Source organism: Megascapheus bottae, chromosome 35 (assembly GCF_031878675.1).
Source record: "Megascapheus bottae isolate mThoBot1 chromosome 35, mThoBot2.hap1, whole genome shotgun sequence".
In the NCBI taxonomy this organism is placed as follows: domain Eukaryota; kingdom Metazoa; phylum Chordata; class Mammalia; order Rodentia; family Geomyidae; genus Megascapheus; species Megascapheus bottae.
The window spans coordinates 117,941-138,729 of record NC_143543.1 but is presented as its reverse complement, the minus strand read 5'-3'; the positions used below and the strand labels follow the sequence as shown (position 1 = coordinate 138,729).

Below are 20,789 nucleotides of genomic sequence, written 5' to 3'. Positions count from 1 at the left end.
TCCCTGACCCTTCCTGGCGCCCTGCCTCATCCGGTACCCTCTTCAGCCAGCCTGTCTGATCCCCATCACCCATTGGCATGCTGGCTGATTTGGCCCCAAATCGAGATTCAGGGCATCTGACTTCAGAGAGGGATTCTCTCAGGGCAGAAGGAACCAAGAGCAGGGTTGGTCAGTGCTGTTGGGAGGTTTATTTTATGTTTTAATGATAATGCTGCAGCTACGGGACCCTCATGGTTTCATGTCTGGCTCCCGTGCCAAGTGCAGTGAACAGCTGGATAGTGAAGGGACAGAGAGCCCAGGGAGGGCGGGAGGGCCACGTGAAGACCCGGCTGTCATGGGCTGTGTCCCTGCCCTCAGTGCAGAGTCACAGCTGAGCTGAGAATCAGCTGACATCCAGGACTTTGTCAGTCTCACTTGTCCACTGGTTCCATGACAACAGATTATTTCTTTCCTCTCCACGTCCCCAAACTTTTTTTTTTTTTTTAGTTTTAATGTTTTATGTTTTAGTTCTCTTGCTCTTGCATATCATCTTTCCATCCAGGGCAAGAATAGCCGTCATTTTCCTGTGACTCCCTGGGGTCTGTTTCCCATTCTCAATCTCTGGTTATGTTAAAGATGTGGATAGACACTTCAGAATGACCTTTTTCTATGCAGTTACATTGCAGCCACAATCACTGCCTGCCTTTTCTTCATCACCTCTAAAAAAAGTCAGCCAAAGCCTTGGTGGGACAAGGTGAGGGGAGAATAAGAGAGACAAGAGGAGCGGGCGTGGTGGCCCACATCTGTCATCCTAGCTACTCAGGAGGCTGAGATCTGAGTATCATGGTTCAAAGCCAGCCTGGGCACAAAAGGACCTGAGACTTTGATCTCCAATTAACTTCCAGAAAACAAGAAGTGGGGGTTGCCTCAAGGGTAGGGTGATAGCCTTGAGCTGAAGAGCTCAGGGACAGTGCCCAGGTCTAGAGTTCAAGCACCATCACCACAGGGGAAAAAATGGGAGAAAGCGACCAAAGCGTCACAGGTCCTTTCTTGTGCACTTTTTTTTTCATGATTTGCTGCCACTGTTGAGAGAAGCCCTGAAGAAGGCAGAAACCACTAAACCCCTCTGTGGGCAACCAAACATGCCAGAATTTCCCCCTTGCAACACATGCCTCATTTCTCAGTAATTTCTGATGCAGACAAACTTCTGTTACTCAGTCTACTCCTTCAGAAATTAAATATACATAGAGAGAATGTATGGTTATTGATTTCTACACATCATAGTTTCAGTATATAGTAACATGTTAATATTCAACTAATAATAGTACAGATTGTACATATCAATTATTTTCCATTGCATATCATAAGATATAATAATTATAATTATCTTATTATTATTTTAAATGGATATATGTTTGATATTATCTATTATATTATATCATGCTAGATTTTTTTCATGTATTTTAAACAAATTTTTGTTTTATATATGTATATATACATATATATAAAGTTTTATGTGCTTTCCTTCAATTTTAACTCTTGTGCTCTTTTCCTCCCTGCTAACCCTCCACCACTTGAGTCACAGCTCTACTCCTGGATTTCTGGTAGTTAGCGGATATAAACACCTCAGGGCTTTCCTGCCCAGGCTGGCCTTGAACCGCAGTCCTAGGTCTCAGCCTCCTGACCAGCCAGGATTGCAGGCGTGAGGGGCCGGCACCTGGCTCTTCCTTGACCACTGATTCCCTCACCACATGGACAGACACCGCTGGGCAGTGGCCTCACTAATCATTTGCCTGTGCAGTTTCCTGGAGCAGTCACTGTCCCCCAGCCATGAGGCCAGGATGAGCAGCCAGCCCCTGCCCCCCCTCACCCCGGCTCATCTCACAACCTCAGCTTCCCACTGTCCCCTGCTCTTCCCTCCCCTCCTGCCCCGCAGCTCTGTCTCCTGAGGCCCCAGCCGCGTCCACCCCAGCAGCCCAGCCCTCTGTACCTGCACTGGGTCTCTCAGCAGAGCCCAGGGCCAGCAGGGCCACGGTGAGCAGGACCACCAGCATCGTGGAGGAGGCTCGAGTGGCTCTGGAGTGTGTGCTGGGAAGCAGGGCCGCTCCCTTTATCAGGAGGACAGGACAATGGGGCCTTGTCTGGCCTGTGACCTCCCGCTGACAGAGAGGACGCCTCCCGTCCATCATTTCTCTGTGGGATTCACCCTGGTCAGATGCCACGTCTGTGTGTCAATGCATTGTGTCACCTGACTGTGCTCTGTCCTCTCAATCACCAGAGGACTCAGAGGTGACATTTCCTCCTCATCGCAAGTCCAGACCTGATTCCTGAGTGCCTGGTGGCTCCTCCAGTGTGGGGAGCCACACGTGGGTCTCATGGCTGAGGTTGGTTACACCAAGGCCACGTTGGTGGCATCCTAAGCTCATCCCTGTGCACTGAGGACAGGGCTGTGCTGGGCTCGGCTGCTGTCTCCTCTGCTGTCTCTGCCCTCTCTGAGGCTGGCTGCCCGGGCCAGGGTACAGCCTGCTGCATGGCTGCCCTTCCTTCCCTCATGGTTCAAACACAGCGAGCTGGCAGGAGAGTTCTCGAGTGTGGTGTCCTCCACCTGAGCTGACGAGGCGGTGACCCTAAAGAGCAATGTATAGTCACAGCCCCACAGCCTGAGGGGATGGAGCCACAGCGGGTCCTGGTCAGTGGACCTGGAGGCAGGTCTGGGATGAAGTTGCTCTTGAGGATGGCTCTCCTTAGCCTCCTTGTGACTCAGGAGGCTGAGATTTGAGAAGCATGGCTCAAAAGCAGCCCAGGCAGAGAAGTCCAGGCAGGTCAAAGCCAGCCGAGCACTGAAGAACGAGAGAGTCTCATCTGCACGCAACACCAGGAAACCATAAATTAGAGCTGTGGCTCAAGTGGTAGAGCAGCAGCCTTGAGTGAAAGAGCTCAGGGACAGCACCCAGGCTGAGGTTAAGTCCTGCGACCAGCAAAATGAGTAGATAAATATCATAAGCAGCTTGCTCAACTTCATATTTTATTATTAATAGCATGCACTGGCTTTCAATGGGTTCCTCTTTAGATAGCTGACACATCCTTCTCCAGAGCTTTTTAAATGTGTTAATGAATTTAATTAACCAAAACCATTCTGCACAATGGAAGTTTCCTAAAGTATGTGAATTGAGACCTTTGTATTTCAAAAAGTTTCTATGAAGGTCCATGCTTTGATAACACGTCTACCTTTACTCCTTACCAGTTCATTAGTTGTAGGAAACACTGGCTATTTTTTCCCTGCGTTTGTAATGTTCACCCACTGTCTACCCACTTACTTATTGTACTTCAAATAATATCACACATAAGGACAAATCTTTTTGTGTGTGTGTGTCCCAGTCCTTGGTCTTTCTCAAGGCTAGTGCTCTGCCACTTGAGCCACAGCTCCACGTCTGGCTTTCTGGTGGTTCACTGGAGATGAGAATCTCTCGTTCTTCAGTGCTCGGGCTGGCTTTGACCTGCAATCCTCAGATCTCAGCCTCCTGAGTAGCCAGGATGACTGGTGTGGGCCACTGGCACCCACAAGGACCCTCCTTTGCTCTTGCCCTGTGTGAATCCCTAGATTCCTGTATACTTTATCATCTCCCACTGAATTTTTACATCTACTTTCTGTGTCTGAGAGAAAACACGTGTCTTGGTCTCTCTGAGTTGTGTCTCTCTGGCCTCACTGAATGATTTGTTCTGGGTTCATCCATTTCTCTGCCCACAACTTATTGACTGATGAAATACGCTGCCTTTTTTTTGTGTGTACTGGGGTTGAATTCACAGACTGAGGCAATGTCTCTGACCTTTTTGCTCAGGCCTGGCATTCTACCCCATCAATTCCAGCTATACTTCTGGCTTACTGGCCTAAGAGTGTCAGACTTTCCTGTCTGGGCTGGCTTTGAGCCTCAGTCCCCAGGTCTCAGCTTCCTGAGTAGCTGGGCTGTGTGGTCTGGTGCTGTCAAATGCTCCCTCCTAGCCTGAGGACCAAGCTCAGCACAGCACTGCTTGGGCCTGTGCACTTCTGCCGAGCTCCCTCCTCATCCCCAGAGAGCACTCAGACACTGGGCCCTCATGCCTTTTCCACCAGGTTAACACGACAGTGACATCTCCATCCTGACTTCTCCAAGGCAGCCTGCTTGCCGGTCACCCCACACAGGCACACAGGCCACTGGGCACCAATGCCCCCAGGGAGGCTCCGTGCTGCCGCCAGATTCCGGAAGGGAACTCTACTGCACAGACTCACTTTTAAATGTCTTACAGGAAAACGTCAGGAGGAAAGGTTTTGCAAATGTCATGCGCCCACTAGACAACAATGCTACAGAAGTTACCCTTCAGACCTGGAGCTTGGGGCCGCCAGCTGGCGTCAGGGGTCGATGCTGAAGCAGAGCAGAGGAGAGCCTTGCCCACCAGTGACCTTTGTCTAGTGTAGCATTTCCTGGTTGGAAAGGGGACATCAGACCCAGGGCGGAGAGGTGACAGGTGCACACTGCATCTTCTGTTTCGGAACCCGAGGCTGTGAAATGTGGTCAGCTGAAACAATGAAGTGCCTGTGGGGACTTGGGGTCCCATTCCACCCTGAACCAAGAGCCGGGGTGCGGGTTCCAGGCCGGAGAGGGTCTTCATTCCTAGCACTTCTTTGTCTACTCAAACACAACACCAGACGGCACTCGGTTACTGTGGTTGCCTGGCACAGGAGAGATTTTATTAATGTCTGCGGAAACAGACTTGCGATTAGAACATTCAACTCACATGAGGATAGAATAACACTCAGTTTTACCACCAACTACACAATTTCTGAGAACAGCAGAGATTTATCTTTGGCACATGGCCTGGAGCCCTCCTGTTCTAAGGTGGTTTTCTCAAGTCTGTGTCGCCAGGCCATCAAACCACCACAGAAGCATTTCCTCTCTTTCAGCTGCTGCTGTATCGTAGGTCAACTGCATGTTTAATAATTCACCAATGCAAACATACTTGGGGATTGTAGATTTGTTTCCAGACAGATCCCTGTGATAAAGCAATATTGCAATACAGCGAGTCATACAAATTGGTTTTCCTGTGTACATCATAGTGTAATGGACTGAGCGGGATTACAGTGCATTAAAACTGATTGTCTTTAATTAAAATGCTTAGTGCTAAAAACATTAACAATTCAGGAAGTCTCCCGTGATTCTTAATTCCTTTGCCTTGGTAGCATGGTGCTGACTGGGGCGTGTGAGGGGTGTGTTGGAGGCTGGGAGGTGAGGCAACAAACAGTGATGTCTGCTAACCAAGTTCGCTTCTGTCCCTGAAAGACCTGCCTGGAGGTGACACCTGACAGCTTTTTATCCCTGCCAAACTCAAAGTTACCTGGCACTTTTGTGAGGTAACAGGTATTCAGTAAGGAAACTACTTTTGGTTCTTTTTTTCCCGTTTTGGTGGTACTGGGTTTGAAGTAGGGGACTTAGACTTGCTAGGCAGGCACTGTTTCTGAGTCTCCCTCCCCCAGGGCCCCTGGGATGGTGTACCTGGAACGGCAAGCTCTACCGTGCCAACCACGTCTCCACTCCTGGCCTCTTGGTTACTGGGGCTGGACTTCCCTGCAGGGCTGGCTTTGAGAAGCAACTCCCAGATCTGTCTCGGGTAGCTGGGACTACAGTCATAGGCCACCAGCTCCCGGCTTTGTGCCCAGTCCTACACATTCCTCATGTAAGAATTCTTTGCCTATTTTGGATAATGGCCTGTAGTCAGACGTGTGTTTTGCGAATATTTTCACTTAGTTGAGGCTTATGTTCTGATTCCTTTTTTTCTAGTTCATTTTTTATTAAAGAATTTATTAATGTTGTTTTTTACATCATATTTTAAATTGCAAGTTTAATAAACATGTGTTCAAGAGGCAATCTCTATTACAATCATTGGGACTTAGTATTTAGAACTTAATCATAATTAGGCTAAGGGTTTGTATGTCATAGAAACATATTAATTTATGAAATAAAACATGTCTATAGAATCGTAGGTTTTTGTGTCTGTGTAGTTGTGTTTATATTTCCAATACCATGTCCATAGCTTTGGGTATGTACTCTTGCACTCTTTGGGCATTGTACTCTTGTACTCTTTGGATTTAATAGCCACATATTAAAGATACCGCGTGCCTTTTGTTCCTTAGGTCTTGATTTGTCTCAGTGAACATGATTCGCTCTAGATTCATCTACTTCCCTGCAAATACCATTATTTTCTCTTGTCTGTTGGCGATGTAGAATTCCATTGTGTATATATACCACATTTTCTGTATCCATTCATCTGCCGTAGGGCATCTGGATTGTTTCCATCACCTGGCTATTGTGAATAGTGCAGAGATGAACATAGCTGAGCAGGTGTCCTTATCATATCTTGGGTTATGACGTTCAGGGTAGATGCCCAGACGTGGTATGGTGGAATCGTAGGGAAGGTCTATTTTCAGTCCTTTAAGAAACCTCCACACTGCTTTCCAGAGTGGCTGAACTAGTCTGCATTCCCACCAGCAGTGTAGTAGGGTTCCTTTTTCTCTACAATGCCGCCATGTTCTGATTCTTTTACATGGGAGAGATTAATTTATTTTTGCCACTCCTGGCTTGAATTCAGGGCCTGAGCCGTCCTTTGGCTTTCTCAAGGCTGGAGCTCTACCACTTGAGCCTTAGCACAGTTCCCGTTTTTTTTTCTATGTATGTAGCACCGAGGAATTGAACCAGGGTCTTTGTGCATGCTAGGCAAGCACTCTACGACTAGGCCAAACTCCCGGTCCCACCTGATCTTTTTTTAATAAGAACATTTTTTGGTAGTATGTAAATGTCAAGCTTTTCTATTTTTTTGTATTTCTAGATGTTTTGAAAATTTTACATTTTGTTTCATCCTGAGTTCTCAGAAATGTAGGTTTTATTTAGGTTCTATTCTTGTAGTATTTTTAGAATTAGTCTTCCTGTTGTTCTTTGTTTCATTTAAAGGCGTAAAAATGGCTTTTAGCTGCTGAATGAAAGGATCGCTAGGATATAGAAACATAAACCATATAATAAATGATTGTTGTTCTTAAGGTACTATGTTATCTCTCATCTCTTTTGCTGTCCCTTGGTAATCTTATATTGTTACAGTATCTCACTTTGTTACCTGATATATCGGATATATTTGTATTTGGTTATTTGACATTGTATAGGGAAGGGGGAAAATAAGATGAGGGATAGGGTGGAGGGAGGGAAATGGGGACCAAGACATGTGAAAGGGTATCAATGTATGGGAATTAATGCACCATCATTCTAGCAAATATTATATAACCCATCTATTAATTACATTTAAAAATATATGAAAAAAAGTAAAAAAAATGGATTTAACTTTTTCCTTATTGGTTTTATGCTTTGATAAAGGAAATGCCACAAGAGCAGGCCTGGTCTGCCTGTAAATATTTGAGGGTAAATACTGGATCAATACGTTTCTGAATAAATGGCCTGTTTTTACCACTTTTCAGTCTGTTTAGTAAGATAAAATATACACAGCACTCTTCTCATAATTCGTGAGACCAACTCCTAAATTTTTTGTTCTGAAATTATTCCTAATTGTTCAATATACTTATCATTTGTGCTGTTTTTGCAATTTTACAATTAACTTTGCTCTAGATTTGGAACACTGCTAGGGAGGTCTTTCTGATACAGTAAATAGAAATATAATTACAATCGGAGCCATAGGCAACTCATAGATTTGTTGTATAGATTTAGTTTCCCTAAAACCTCTCCCTGTACTTTAATATCTTGCCAATAGGTGGAGCTCCTAATCCACAGCTTTTTACTCTAGGTGAAAACAAGACATTTCTGCCACTCAATCCTGTTCCCTGTGCCCTCAGTGAAACCAATGCTCTGTTACCTCTGAAGAGAGGACACATGTTTTTGAAAATTCCTTAGTAGCTTGGCACTGATTGGGTTTGTTCTGGATGCCAGCTCCCCAGATCCCGGATGTGGACATAACATGCTCTGACAAAATCATGTTTGTGACTGACTTTTGTGCATGCAGAGCAAAAGCATGTGCTTTTCAGCTGAGGCACAGTGCAAGAGGAAAACATTGTCATGGTGCTGCAACAAATAGTGAAAGATAACCTTTCATCAACTTCTCTGAAATAGCTCTGGTGCCTGGCTTCCCTCCCAGCCAGGCTGTCTTCCTCTGAAGAGAGGATGGAGAGCTCCACTTCCACGTGTTGGCTGGGTAACAGGAGATGTCTTGTGGGCTGGCTCTGAACCAGGATTCTCAACCTCCCTAGAAGGCAGGACTACAGGTGTGAGTCACTGGGGTCCATGAACACAAACACGCTTTATGCTAACACAGGAAGTAAAATACAGACACACTAAATGGTTTTTTAGATTAATAGATAAGGCATTGTAGGCATCTTACATCTTAATGCCATCATGCAGTAAGTATGATTCTCCTATTACATACGGAGAAGGCCAAGAGGAGGTGCCTCAGTGTGATGCAGCAAGGTCTGTGGGTAACCAGTCCTGCTCAGCAACAGAGTACACAGCATTCCTAAGGCCTCTGCTTCTTATGCTGGACCATGTTCATGTCACCAGCCTTGATATTATTTGTTGCACACCATGAACTGTCTTGAACATTACAGCTGGTTTAGAACAGCACCCTGGGCAAACAAACTCCTTCAGCCCCAGTGGCCTGCCCCTCTCAACCCTAGTTACTCAGGAGGCCAGCACATGGAGGGCCTCAGGAAGGAAAGCCAGGAGACGTCACATTCAGCTCATAGGCAAAACTCCAGACTCAGGGTACTGCTCTGGTCCAGTGCCAGTTGAGCAAGCAAGGCAAGTGACTGCAAGGCCCTGAGTTCCTGCCCTGGTAGGAACACAAAACCAAGCACCACCACCACCATCAAATTCCTTTCCCTAATATTCGGTTATACCTGAGATTCCTCTCCACCCCTCTGCGACAGGACTTGCTCCCCAGACAGGCTCCCCATAGTGTTGTGAATTTTATTCACATCTTAATATTGGTTGCAACCACCACCTAGTTGTGCCTATGCCCGGGAAGGAAGGACGGCCTCCTATTTAAATTCTCAAAGCTTTCCAGGTGGACATCTTTAGCCTTAGGAGCTGAGGATAGAAGAGACTCACGGGGCCTACGGGGCTCCCTGAAGACCAGCGCACTGAAGGACCGTCTGCATTAATATTCCTGCATAGGCAAGATGAAGTTGATGACATGTGATATTTGATGATTCTCTCTCACCGGAGTATAGAGGAATATCAATGTGGTAATTGTTAATGACAACTAAGCCTCTCTCTGAGTCTCCCCTTGTCTCTCTCTCTCTCTTTCTTACACACACACAGAGGCAGAAACCACCACATACACACAAGGACACACACACGTACCACCACATCGTGGAAGAATCTTCCACCTGGGAAGAAATGGAATCTGTCATTCATGGAACTGCATTGAGGAAGAGGCAGGAGGACATTGCCCTGAATGAGTGCCACCTGCCCCAGGGTAGAAACACCAATCCTTCCTCAGCTCCGTGGAAGCCCCATAAGCCATTTCCTGGAGGTAGAAAGGTTTCCAGAAGTGAGGAAGTCTAGAGGGAAAAAGGATGGAAGTAAGTTGGATAAAAGGGTTGGAAAGAGAGGGAAGCTTCCGCGTCTGTAGCAGAGGAGGTGATGGAGGTTTGCAAGTCTTTAGGCTGTGATTTCAGACAGGTGAGGTAGGAGGGGGAAGCATGGACAGTGTCTTCTAGAAGATGTTGGTCCTCACTTCCAAAATTGAGCCGGCACACTGCATAGACAAGGTGCACAGGACTGGGCAGAGAGTCCTCCGAGGACAGGGCCGCCCAGCGCTGGCTGTGGGAGGCCGTGGAACAGGGAATGGGTAGACGTGATCGTCAGCTTGGACAGTTACCCGTGTGTTTGTGCCTCGATCACAGCGTCAGCCGCTCTGACTGAAGTCAAGTGTGATCTCCTGGACCAACGGGAATGGGCCACGTAAAGCAGGTGTGTGATCATCTGAAGGGATTCTAACCCTGGAGGAAGCCAGAGCACTGGTGCACAGGAAATGTCAGGTCTCCACCTCGGTTCATGTTGGTCCACTTGAATTAATTTACCACGCCTGCTGAGGAGCTTCCTCTGCTATAAACGTGTGCCCATTCCAGGGCCCAGCCGTGTCCAGTGGGGGCAGCAGCAGCCAGGCAGCCCACAGGGTCCCAGAGGTTCAAGGATTCTGTTCTCATGGAACCTGGGAATGTCCTGGAGAGACAGGGAGATTCCTGACGCCACCTGGCTTCTTCTTTGTGTTTTGCTTTCCATGGAGAGCAAACCCTGTGTGCCTCCATCTCAAGTTGCCTAACAGGGCCAGAGTGCAGACGGATGAATCAAAACCACTGATTCTATCAGATTTTCTATCTGTGCTAAAGTGTAATACCAAGGCGACCACAGAAATAACACTTACGTCCTCTAGTTACTTTCTTGCATTACAAATTTCCCTTCCTGATGTTATAATTTGCAATCAGACGAATTGGTGTCATGTGCTTTCCTCACCATGCAGGCTCCTTCCCACACATGGGGCCACATCCTGAAACCTGGGGATGTTGTTTCCATTTTAAAGCTCTAAAGTTTTACTTTCATGACTGGTGGAGCAGCACCTTGGGTGATGAGAGCCTCTCCTGCTCCAGTGGCCCTGAGGAAGCTCCAGGGCTCCTGCTCTCTACCTCGCTCCTTCCTGTTGCTCTCTGTGGGAGCACACTCCCCTTCCTGAGTGGGGCTGTGTGTGGAGGGACCCTCGTGGCTGAAGCATGGGAGGTGGGAAAGGAGCAGTGGCAAGTGAGATGACTGGGTTCAGGGCCCTCTGAGCCACATTCTTGTCCTGGCAGCCGCACTGACACCACAGCGAGAACCAGGCTGTCTGGAGAGGGACAGAGTATGCTGAAGGGCCAGGGCTCTTGGGATCTCCAACAAGACAGCCCTGTGCTCAGTCCTGGGTCGCAAGCCATTCCTCAAGATGCTCAGAGCTTGTGAATACTTTCCTCACAGTCTCCAAAGAAACACAACCACATGTTTGTAAAAGAGACAGCGCCAGATAAGAGAGAGGGGGGCTCAGGTGACCACGAGAAGATGTTCAGACGACTCGTGTTTGTGCAGTGGAGTCCAGGGGTGGGTGGAAAGCTTTTCCTGGGCTAATGGACACTGGGGGAAATTGTGAGTGGGAAGCAGGACCATGGGGGCTTGGATTCTCTGGGGACCGCTGACCTCACTTCCTCCCCACCACAGACCCATAATGAGAGACAGCAGGCAGAGATCCATGCTGGTTCTTTTATTGGTGAGCAGAGGACATGGTCGTTGTGGGCACACTGTCCCAGTGGCAGAGGTGGCTGAAGGACGTCCTCTTCTTATTCTTCTTCTGAAAGAAACAAGCAAGTTGTGGGAAACAGTAAGAAGGAGGTTTCTCATTGGTGGAGCAGGGTTGGGGGGGAGGGAGTTGAGGGCTGACTCGGGGCCTTGCACTTGCTGGACAAGCACTCTGACAGCGAGCTGAATGCCCAGACCATCCAGATGGGTTTTTCCTCCTTTGTGTTTACTCAGTTTCCTCTCCTTGCTAATTCGGTGATATTCCCTTCACTATCAGCATCTAGGAGAGCCTGGCTGTTGAAAAGGTGATGAGAAAATGAATTCCAAGCTGTGTGTTACTTGGTTGTAACGGAAGCTGTTCAAAGATACATCTGCAGAGATGGCCTGCCTGGTGTGGTCTCGTCAGCGAAGACCAGGGTTGGCCTCCAGGTGGCCTGACAACACGGCCAGGTGGCTGTGCAGGACGAGGTCCACAGCAGAAAGCCCCTCAGTGCTCAGAAGGTAGGCAGGCAACCCACATGGGACAAGCAGGCAAGAACCACACACACCTGAGGGGCTGTGGATGTCTCCTAAAAAACATGATTCTCAACAGGAAGCTTCTAAGCTGTACGTGAGACCTGATCTCATTTATTAAAAACAAAAACAAAAACAAAAAGACTGGGCAAGGAGTTTGGCCTAGTGGTGAAGTGCTTGCCTAGCATCCAGGAAGACCTAGGGTCAGATTCTGGGTAGCACATACTTAGAAAAAGCTGGAAGTGGTGCTGAGGCTCCAGTGGTAGAGCTCTAGCCTTGAGAAAGTCCAAGGACAGTGCTCAGGCCCTGAGCTCATGCCCAGGACAGGCAAAACAGAAAAAAACAAACCAACAAAAATTAAACAGCAGGTTGGATATGTATATAAAATGGAATGTTTTCAAGAGAATGCTCCCCAGATTTGACCAGGGGACAAACTTTTGGAGAAGGGAGTGGGAGGTGAGTGGAATTACGATCCAGCTCCGTGTTCCTGCAGATTGCCCTTCAGCTGGAACCCAGGTCATGTGTAAGTGTCCAAAAGCCTGGGTGACACTGACCAAGACTGAGCCAAGGGGTCACTTTTGGGGATAGTGGGTCTGAGGCCTGGTGAGGAGGGAGTGAGCAGGGAGGGAGATGGCTGCTCACAGACCCAGGACACAGGAAGCGGAGACCACCCCGAGGTCTATGCCAAACCCACGGGTCCCGTAGGTCAGCTAGGAATCCCTGTGCCTAGATCCTGGGGTGGTGAGCCCCAAACCCTGAAATCCCTGGGAGAGCCTGTGACAGCTGAGGTCCCCTGCACCACCATTGAAGGCCCAAAGTGAGGTCCAGAGTCTGGGGGTCTCCACAGGCGCCCAGGAATGCACTTCTGTACCATCTGTGGACAGGCGAGGTGGGCTGCCTGTGGAGTGAATTTCAGCCAGGCTCTGGTGAGGTGTGAGCCCAGGTCACCATCATGGAGTGAGATGACAGGGTGGCTGACCTTCAGGAGGTGAAGGTTTTGTAGGACGTTCAGGTTTCTCTGGTTTCTGTTGAGGCTTGGGTGGAGGTTTCTCTCCAGCAGGAGGTTTCTGCCCGGCAGGAGGTTTCTGCCCTGGTGGAGGTTTCTCTCCTTTTGGAGGTTTCTCCTCACTTTGAGATTTCTCTCCAGCAGGAGGTGTCTGCCCAGCGGGAGGTTTCTTCCCTGGTGGAGGTTTCTCTCCAGGTGGAGGTTTCTGCCCTGGTGGAGGTTTCTCTCCTTTTGGAGGTTTCTCCTCACTTTGAGATTTCTCTCCAGCAGGAGGTTTCTGCCCAGCGGGAGGTTTCTGCCCTGGTGGAGGTTTCTCTCCAGGTGGAGGTTTCTCCCCTGGTGGAGGTTTCTCCCCGTGTGGCGGTTTGTGACCATGAGGAGGCCGTGGAGGAGGGTTTTCTTCTTCTGGGGGCTCCTCCCCTCCTTCTTCTCCCCCTCCCTCTCCATCTCCAGCTTCATCAGAGGGTTCAGGCCTGGGTGCGTGATGGTGGTGTTCCCTACCCAGCTCTGGTCTGGGTTCCTTAGCTGCTGTGCACAGGAGAGAAGGTGGCCTGGGTCAGGGGAGGACGCTCTGCCTTTCCCACTGGGACCTGCGGCTCAGGACTTCCTCCCTGATCTCCCTCCCTGACCCTTCCTGGCCCCCTGCCTCATTCGTTACGCTCTTCAGCCAGCCTGTCTGATCCCCATCACCCATTGGCATGCTGGCTGATTTGGCCCCAAATCGAGATTCAGGGCATCTGACTTCAGAGAGGGATTCTCTCAGGGCAGAAGGAACCAAGAGCAGGGTTGGTCAGTGCTCTTGGGAGGTTTATTTTATGTTTTAATGATAATGCTGCAGCTACGGGACCCTCATGGTTTCATGTCTGGCTCCCGTGCCAAGTGCAGTGAACAGCTGGATAGTGAAGGGACAGAGAGCCCGGGGAGGGCGGGAGGGCCACGTGAAGACCCGGCTGTTATGGGCTGTGTCCCTGCCCTCAGTGCAGAGTCACAGCTGAGCTGAGAATCAGCTGACATCCAGGACTTTGTCAGTCTCACTTGTCCACTGGTTCCATGACAACAGATTATTTCTTTCCTCTCCACGTCCCCAAACTTTTTTTTTTTTTTTTTTTTTTTTTAGTTTTAATGTTTTATGTTTGAGTTCTCTTGCTCTTGCATATCATCTTTCCATCCAGGGCAAGAATAGCCGTCATTTTCCTGTGACTCCCTGGGGTCTGTTTCCCATTCTCAATCTCTGGTTATGTTAAAGATGTGGATAGACACTTCAGAATGGCCTTTTTCTATGCAGTTACATTGCAGCCACAATCACTGCCTGCCTTTTCTTCATCACCTCTAAAAAAAGTCAGCCGAAGCCTTGGTGGGACAAGGGGAGGGGAGAATAAGAGAGACAAGAGGAGCGGGCGTCGTGGCCCACACCTGTCATCCTAGCTACTCAGGAGGCTGAGATCTGAGTATCATGGTTCAAAGCCAGCCTGGGCACAAAAGGACCTGAGACTTTGATCTCCAATTAACTTCCAGAAAACAAGAAGTGGGGGTTGCCTCAAGGGTAGGGTGATAGCCTTGATCTGAAGAGCTCAGCGACAGTGCCCAGGTCTAGAGTTCAAGCACCATCACCACAGGGGAAAAAATGGGAGAAAGAGACCAAAGGGTCACAGGTCCTTTCTTGTGCACTTTTTTTTTCATGATTTGCTGCCACTGTTGAGAGAAGCCCTGAGGAAGGCAGAAACCACTAAACTCCTCTGTGGGCAACCAAACATGCCAGAATTTCCCCCTTGCAACACATGCCTCATTTCTCAGTAATTTCTGATGCAGACAAACTTCTGTTACTCAATCTACTCCTTCAGAAATTAAATATACATAGAGAGAATGTATGGTTATTGATTTGTACACATCATAGTTTCAGTATATAGTAGCATGTTAATATTCAACTAATAATAGTACAGATTGTACATATCAATTATTTTCCATTGCATATCATAAGATATAATTATAATTATTTTATTAATTACTATTTTAAATGGATATATGTTTGATATTATCTATTATATTATATCATGCTAGATTTTTTTCATGTATTTGAAACAAATTTTTCTGTTTTATATATGTATATATACATATATATATAAAGTTTTATGTGCTTTCCTTCAATTTTAACTCTTGTGCTCTTTTCCTCCCTGCTAACCCTCCACCACTTGAGTCACAGCTCTACTCCTGGATTTTTGGTAGTTAGCTGGCTATAAACACCTCAGGGATTTCCTGCCCAGGCTGGCCTTGAGCCGCAGTCCTAGGTCTCAGCCTCCTGACCTCCAGGATTGCAGGTGTGAGGGGCCGGCACCTGGCTCTTCCTTGACCACTGATTCCCTCACCACATGGACAGACACCGCTGGGCAGTGGCCTCACTTATCATTTGCCTGTGCAGTTTCCTGGAGCAGTCACTGTCCCCCAGCCATGAGGCCAGGATGAGCAGCCAGCCCCTGCCCCCCCTCACCCCGGCTCATCTCACAACCTCAGCTTCCCACTGTCCCCTGCTCTTCCCTCCCCTCCCCGCCTGCCCCGCAGCTCTGTCTCCTGAGGCCCCAGCCGCGTCCACCCCAGCAGCCCAGCCCTCTGTACCTGCACTGGGTCTCTCAGCAGAGCCCAGGGCCAGCAGGGCCACGGTGAGCAGGACCACCAGCATCGTGGAGGAGGCTTGAGTGGCTCTGGAGTGTGTGCTGGGAAGCAGGGCAGCTCCCTTTATCAGGAGGACAGGACAATGGGGCCTTGTCTGGCCTGTGACCTCCCGCTGACAGAGAGGACGCCTCCCGTCCATCATTTCTCTGTGGGATTCACCCTGGTCAGATGCCACGTCTGTGTGTCAAAGTGTTGTGTCACCTGCCTGTGCTCTGTCCTCTCAATCACCAGAGGACTCAGAGGTGACATTTCCTCCTCATCTCAAGTCCAGACCTGATTCCTGGGTCCTGGTGGTTCCTCCAGTGTAGGGAGCCACACGTGGGTCTCAGGGCTGAGGTTGGTCACACCAAGGCCACGTTGGTGGCATCCTAAGCTCATCCCTGTGCACTGAGGACAGGGCTGTGCTGGGCTCGGCTGCTGTCTCCTCTGCCCTCTCTGAGGCTGGCTGCCCGGGCCAGGGTACAGCCTGCTGCATGGCTGCCCTTCCTTCCCTCATGGTTCAAACACAGCGAGCTGGCAGGAGAGTTCTCGAGTGTGGTGTCCTCCACCTGAGCTGACGAGGCGGTGACCCTAAAGAGCAATGTATAGTCACAGCCCCACAGCCTGAGGGGATGGAGCCACAGCGGGTCCTGGTCAGTGGACCTGGAGGCAGGTCTGGGATGAAGTTGCTCTTGAGGATGGCTCTCCTTAGCCTCCTTGTGACTCAGGAGGCTGAGATTTGAGAACCATGGCTCAAAAGCAGCCCAGGCAGAAAAGTCCAGGCAGGTCAAAGCCAGCTGAGCACTGAAGAACGAGAGTCTCATCTGCACGCAACACCAGGAAACCATAAATTAGAGCTGTGGCTCAAGTGGTAGAGCAGCAGCCTTGAGTGAAAGAGCTCAGGGACAGCACCCAGGCTGAGGTTAAGTCCTGCGACCAGCAAAATGAGTAGATAAATATCATAAGCAGCTTGCTCAACTTCATATTTTATTATTAATAGCATGCACTGGCTTTCAATGGGTTCCTCTTTAGATAGCTGACACATCCTTCTCTATAGCTTTTTAAATGTCGTAATGAATTTAATTAACCAAAACCATTCTGCACAATGGAAGTTTCCTAAAGTATGTGAATTGAGACCTTTGTATTTCAAAAAGTTTCTATGAAGGTCCATGCTTTGATATCACGTCTACCTTTACTCCTTACCAGTTCATTAGTTGTAGGAAACACTGGCTATTTTTTCCTTGCGTTTGTAATGTTCACCCACTGTCTACCCACTTACTTGTTGTACTTCAAATAATATCACACATAAGGACAAATCCTTTTGTGTGTGTGTGTCCCAGTCCTTGGTCTTTCTCAAGGCTAGTGCTCTGCCACTTGAGCCACAGCTCCACGTCTGGTTTTCTGGTGGTTCACTGGAGATGAGAATCTCTCGTTCTTCAGTGCTCGGGCTGGCTTTGACCTGCAATCCTCAGATCTCAGCCTCCTGAGTAGCCAGGATGACTGGTGTGGGCCACTGGCACCCACAAGGACCCTCCTTTGCTCTTGCCCTGTGTGAATCCCTAGATTCCTGTATACTTTATCATCTGCCACTGAATTTTTACATCTACTTTCTGTGTCTGAGAGGAAACACGTGTCTTGGTCTCTCTGAGCTGTGTCTCTCTGGCCTCACTGAATGATTTGTTCTGGGTTCATCCATTTCTCTGCCCACAACTTATTGACTGATGAAATACGCTGCCTTTTTTGTGTGTGTACTGGGGTTGAATTCATAGACTGAGGCAATGTCTCTGACCTTTCTGCTCAGGCCTGGCATTCTACCCCATCAATTACAGCTATACTTCTGGCTTACTGGCCTAAGAGTGTCAGACTTTCCTGTCTGGGCTGGCTTTGAGCCTCAGTCCCCAGGTCTCAGCTTCCTGAGTAGCTGGGCTGTCTGGTCTGGTGCTGTCAAATGCTCCCTCCTAGCCTGAGGACCAAGCTCAGCACAGCACTGCTTGGGCCTGTGCTCTTCTGCCGAGCTCCCTCCTCATCCCCAGAGAGCACTCAGACACTGGGCCCTCATGCCTTTTCCACCAGGTTAACACGACGGGGTGACCTCTCCATCCTGACTTCTCCAAGGCAGCCTGCTTGCCGGTCACCCCACATAGGCACACAGGCCACTGGGCACCAATGCCCCCAGGGAGGCTCCGTGCTGCCGCCAGATTCCGGAAGGGAACTCTACTGCACAGACTCACTTTTAAATGTCTTACAGGAAAACGTCAGGAGGAAAGGTTTTGCAAATGTCATGCGCCCACTAGACAACAATGCTACAGAAGTTACCCTTCAGACCTGGAGCTTGGGGCCGCCAGCTGGCGTCAGGGGTCGATGCTGAAGCAGAGCAGAGGAGAGCCTTGCCCACCAGTGACCTTTGTCTAGTGTAGCATTTCCTGGTTGGAAAGGGGACATCAGACCCAGGGCAGAGAGGTGACAGGTGCACACTGCATCTTCTGTTTTGGAACCCGAGGCTGTGAAATGTGGTCAGCTGAAACAATGAAGTGCCTGTGGGGACTTGGGGTCCCATTCCACCCTGAACCGAGAGCCGGGGTGCGGGTTCCAGGCCGGAGAGGGTCTTCATTCCTAGCACTTCTTTGTCTACTCAAACACAACACCAGACGGCACTCGGTTACTGTGGTTGCCTTGCACAGGAGAGATTTTATTAATGTCTGCGGAAACAGACTTGCGATTAGAACATTCAACTCACATGAGGATAGAATAACACTCAGTTTTACCACCAACTACACAATTTCTGAGAACAGCGGAGATTTATCTTTGGCACATGGCCTGGAGCCCTCCTGTTCTAAGGTGGTTTTCTCAAAAGTCTGTGCCACCAGGCCATCAAACCACCACAGAAGCATTTCCTCTCTTTCAGCTGCTGCTGTATTGTAGGTCAACTGTATGTTTAATGATTCACCAATACAAACATACTTGGGGATTGTAGATTTGTTTCCAGACAGATCCCTGTGATAAAGCAATATTGCAATACAGCGAGTCATACAAATTGGTTTTCCTGTGTACATCATAGTGGAATCGACTGAGTGGGATCACATTGCATTAAAACTGATTCTCTTTAATTAAAATGCTCAGTGCTAAAAACTAACAGTTCTCGAAGTCTTTCGTGATTCTTAATTCCTTTGCCTTTGTAACATGGTGGTGACTGGGGGGGGGGTGCCTGATGGGTCTGTGTGGAGGCTGGGAGGTGAGGCCAGCTGAAACAATGAAGTGCCTGTGGGACTTTTTTGTGTATACAGAGGAAAAGCATGTACTTATTCAGCTGAGGCACAGTGGAAGAGGAAAACATTGTCATGGTGCTGCAACAAATAGTGAAAGATAACCTTTCATCAACTTCTCTGAAATAGCTCAGGTGCCTGGCTTTCCTCCCAGCCAGGCTGTCTTCCTCTGAAAAGAGGATGGAGAGCTCCACTTCCACGTGTTTGCTGGGTAACAGATGTCTTGTGGGCTGGCTCTGAACCAGGATTCTCAGCCTCCCTAGAAGGCAGGACTACAAGTGTGAGTCACTGGGGTCCATGAACACAAACACGCTTTCTGCTAACACAGAAAGTAAAATTCAGACACACTAAATGGTTTTTTCGATTTATAGGTAAGGTATTGTAGGCATCTTACATCTTAATGCCATCATGCAGTAAGTATGATTCTCCTATTACATACGGAGAAGGCCAAGAGGAGGTGCCTCAGTGTGATGCAGCAAGGTCTGTGGGTAACCAAGCACTACCACCATCAAATTCCTTTGCCTAATATTCGGTTATACCTGAGATTCCTCTCCACCCCTCTGCGACAGGTCTTGCTCCCCAGACAGGCTCCCCACAGTGTTGTGAATTTTATTCACCTCTTAACATTTGTTGCCTCCACCAGCCAATTGTGCCTGTGCCCGGGAAGGAAGGACGGCCGTGCTGTGTGTAATTCTCCAACCTCTCCAGGAGCTGAGGCTGGAGGAGGCTCACGCAGCCCACGGGGCTCCCCGAGGCCCAGCGCAGCGAAGCGCCGTCTGCGCGCCTCGCGGCGGCCCTGCACGTACGCTGGGCGGCGGCGTGCTCGGGAGTCCGCCGAGGCCCTCTGGAAATTACTCGGTTAATTCGGAACCGAAGAAGAGCGCAGTTAAAGAGGCGCCGTCCCCGCGGGGCGCCGTGCCGGCCGCGCGGCCTCCTCCCCGCCCGCCGCCGCGCTTCTTCTCCTTCCCAGTCCCGGAGTTGAACTCGGTCTCTCGAGGCTGGCGCTCCGCTCCCGCCGTCACCCGCACCGCCTCGTCCCCGCCCCGGCGCCCGCGGCGCCCGCCAGGAGCCGGGATCACGCCCGGGCGGCTCGGAGGCTTCCGCCGCCGACGTGGGCCGCCGCCGCTCCCCGCTTCCGCTTCCGGCCGCGCGAGGGATGGCGGGAGAGGCCCGGCCCCGCTTCCTCCTTCCGGTCCCGCCCCTTTGCCTGTGCTCCGCCCGGGGCCGCCGCGCGCCGAGCCTCCAGTCGAGTCAGTCCCGGCCCGCGGGGTCCCCGGGGCTCCTTCGGCATCGCCGCCCCTACGCTTCCACGCGGCGCCGTTAGTCGTTCCGTTCGCGCGGGTGAAAGGCGTGGGTCCCCGCCCGCCGTCAGGAGGAAGCGCCGCCGGTCGAGTGCGCAGACGCGGCCGGCTCCCGTGGCGTCTCGCGAGGCTGGGCGGCGGTGCAGTGCGCAGGCGCGGCCGGCTCTCCCGCCGTCTCGCGAGGCCGTGCGGCGGTGCAGGGCGCAGGCGCGTCCGGCTCCCGCGGCGTCTCGCGCGGCCGGGCGGCGGCGGCCGTGGTGGCCATGGCGGCGCCGGCCCGGCCGCTCTAGATGTGTACCTGCAGGCGGACGTTGAGCACCACCGAGCCCGCCACGTAGACGTACGGGAAGCTTGCGCGCAGCTGCCAGGCCAGCTCGAAGAAGGCGAGCAGGGTGCGCGAGAGGCCCTGGCAGAAGGCGCCGTAGGGCGAGGCGGCGGTCGGCGGAGGCGGCGCGGGCCCGAGGGCCGCGGGGGCCGCCATGGCCGGGGCCGGGACCCGCGGCGCCCCGAGACGGCGTAGGACGGCCTCCAGCACCCGCGGCTCCAGGCGCCGCAGAGACACAGCGCCCGCGGACCGGGTGGAGGCGGCGCCTTCCCGCCCCTCCCGGCGGCTCCCCGCCCTGCGGAGGCTCCGCCCCGCTCCTCCCCCCCCACACCGCTCCCTGTCCCGCCTGGCTCCCCGCCCTGCGCTCCGCACCACCCCCTCTTGGCCCCCGCCCTGCGGAGGCTC

The 20,789-nt window shown here is 50.6% G+C and overlaps 2 protein-coding genes across 3 annotated transcripts; both read right to left on the bottom strand.

The window, feature by feature from the left end:
- Positions 1-11,291: 11,291 nt before the first annotated feature.
- Positions 11,292-15,946, bottom strand: Prb3 (proline rich protein BstNI subfamily 3). 2 transcript variants are annotated; one of them, XM_090324436.1, is made up of 3 exons: positions 15,460-15,946; positions 12,823-13,377; positions 11,292-11,382 (listed from the first exon to the last, which is right to left on the bottom strand). In XM_090324436.1, exons 1-3 carry the CDS (start codon positions 15,656-15,658, stop codon positions 11,372-11,374), a joined length of 765 nt encoding a protein of 254 aa, XP_090180562.1. In that variant the 5' UTR covers positions 15,659-15,946; the 3' UTR covers positions 11,292-11,371. The 2 variants fall into 2 exon arrangements, with proteins under 2 accessions (XP_090180562.1, XP_090180563.1); XM_090324437.1 differs by having other exon boundaries at positions 12,823-13,374.
- A 4,205-nt stretch (positions 15,947-20,151) lies between these two features.
- Smim10l1 (small integral membrane protein 10 like 1) lies at positions 20,152-20,540 on the bottom strand. Its single transcript, XM_090324443.1, has one exon. It carries the CDS (start codon positions 20,538-20,540, stop codon positions 20,346-20,348), a length of 195 nt encoding a protein of 64 aa, XP_090180569.1. The 3' UTR covers positions 20,152-20,345.
- Between the last annotated feature and the right edge of the window lie 249 nt (positions 20,541-20,789).

What these genes read in the sequence shown, in the direction of transcription:
- Prb3 (XM_090324436.1), bottom strand. Translation starts at nt 15,658, where the DNA reads ATGATGGACGGGAGGCGTCCTCTCTGTCAGCGGGAGGTCACAGGCCAG. An exon ending in TGCTGAGAGACCCAGTGCAG is followed by an intron (nt 13,378 to 15,459) that starts GTACAGAGGGCT and finishes TCCTGTGCACAG; the next exon opens with CAGCTAAGGAACCCAGACCA.
- Smim10l1 (XM_090324443.1), bottom strand. Translation starts at nt 20,540, where the DNA reads ATGGCGGCCCCCGCGGCCCTCGGGCCCGCGCCGCCTCCGCCGACCGCC.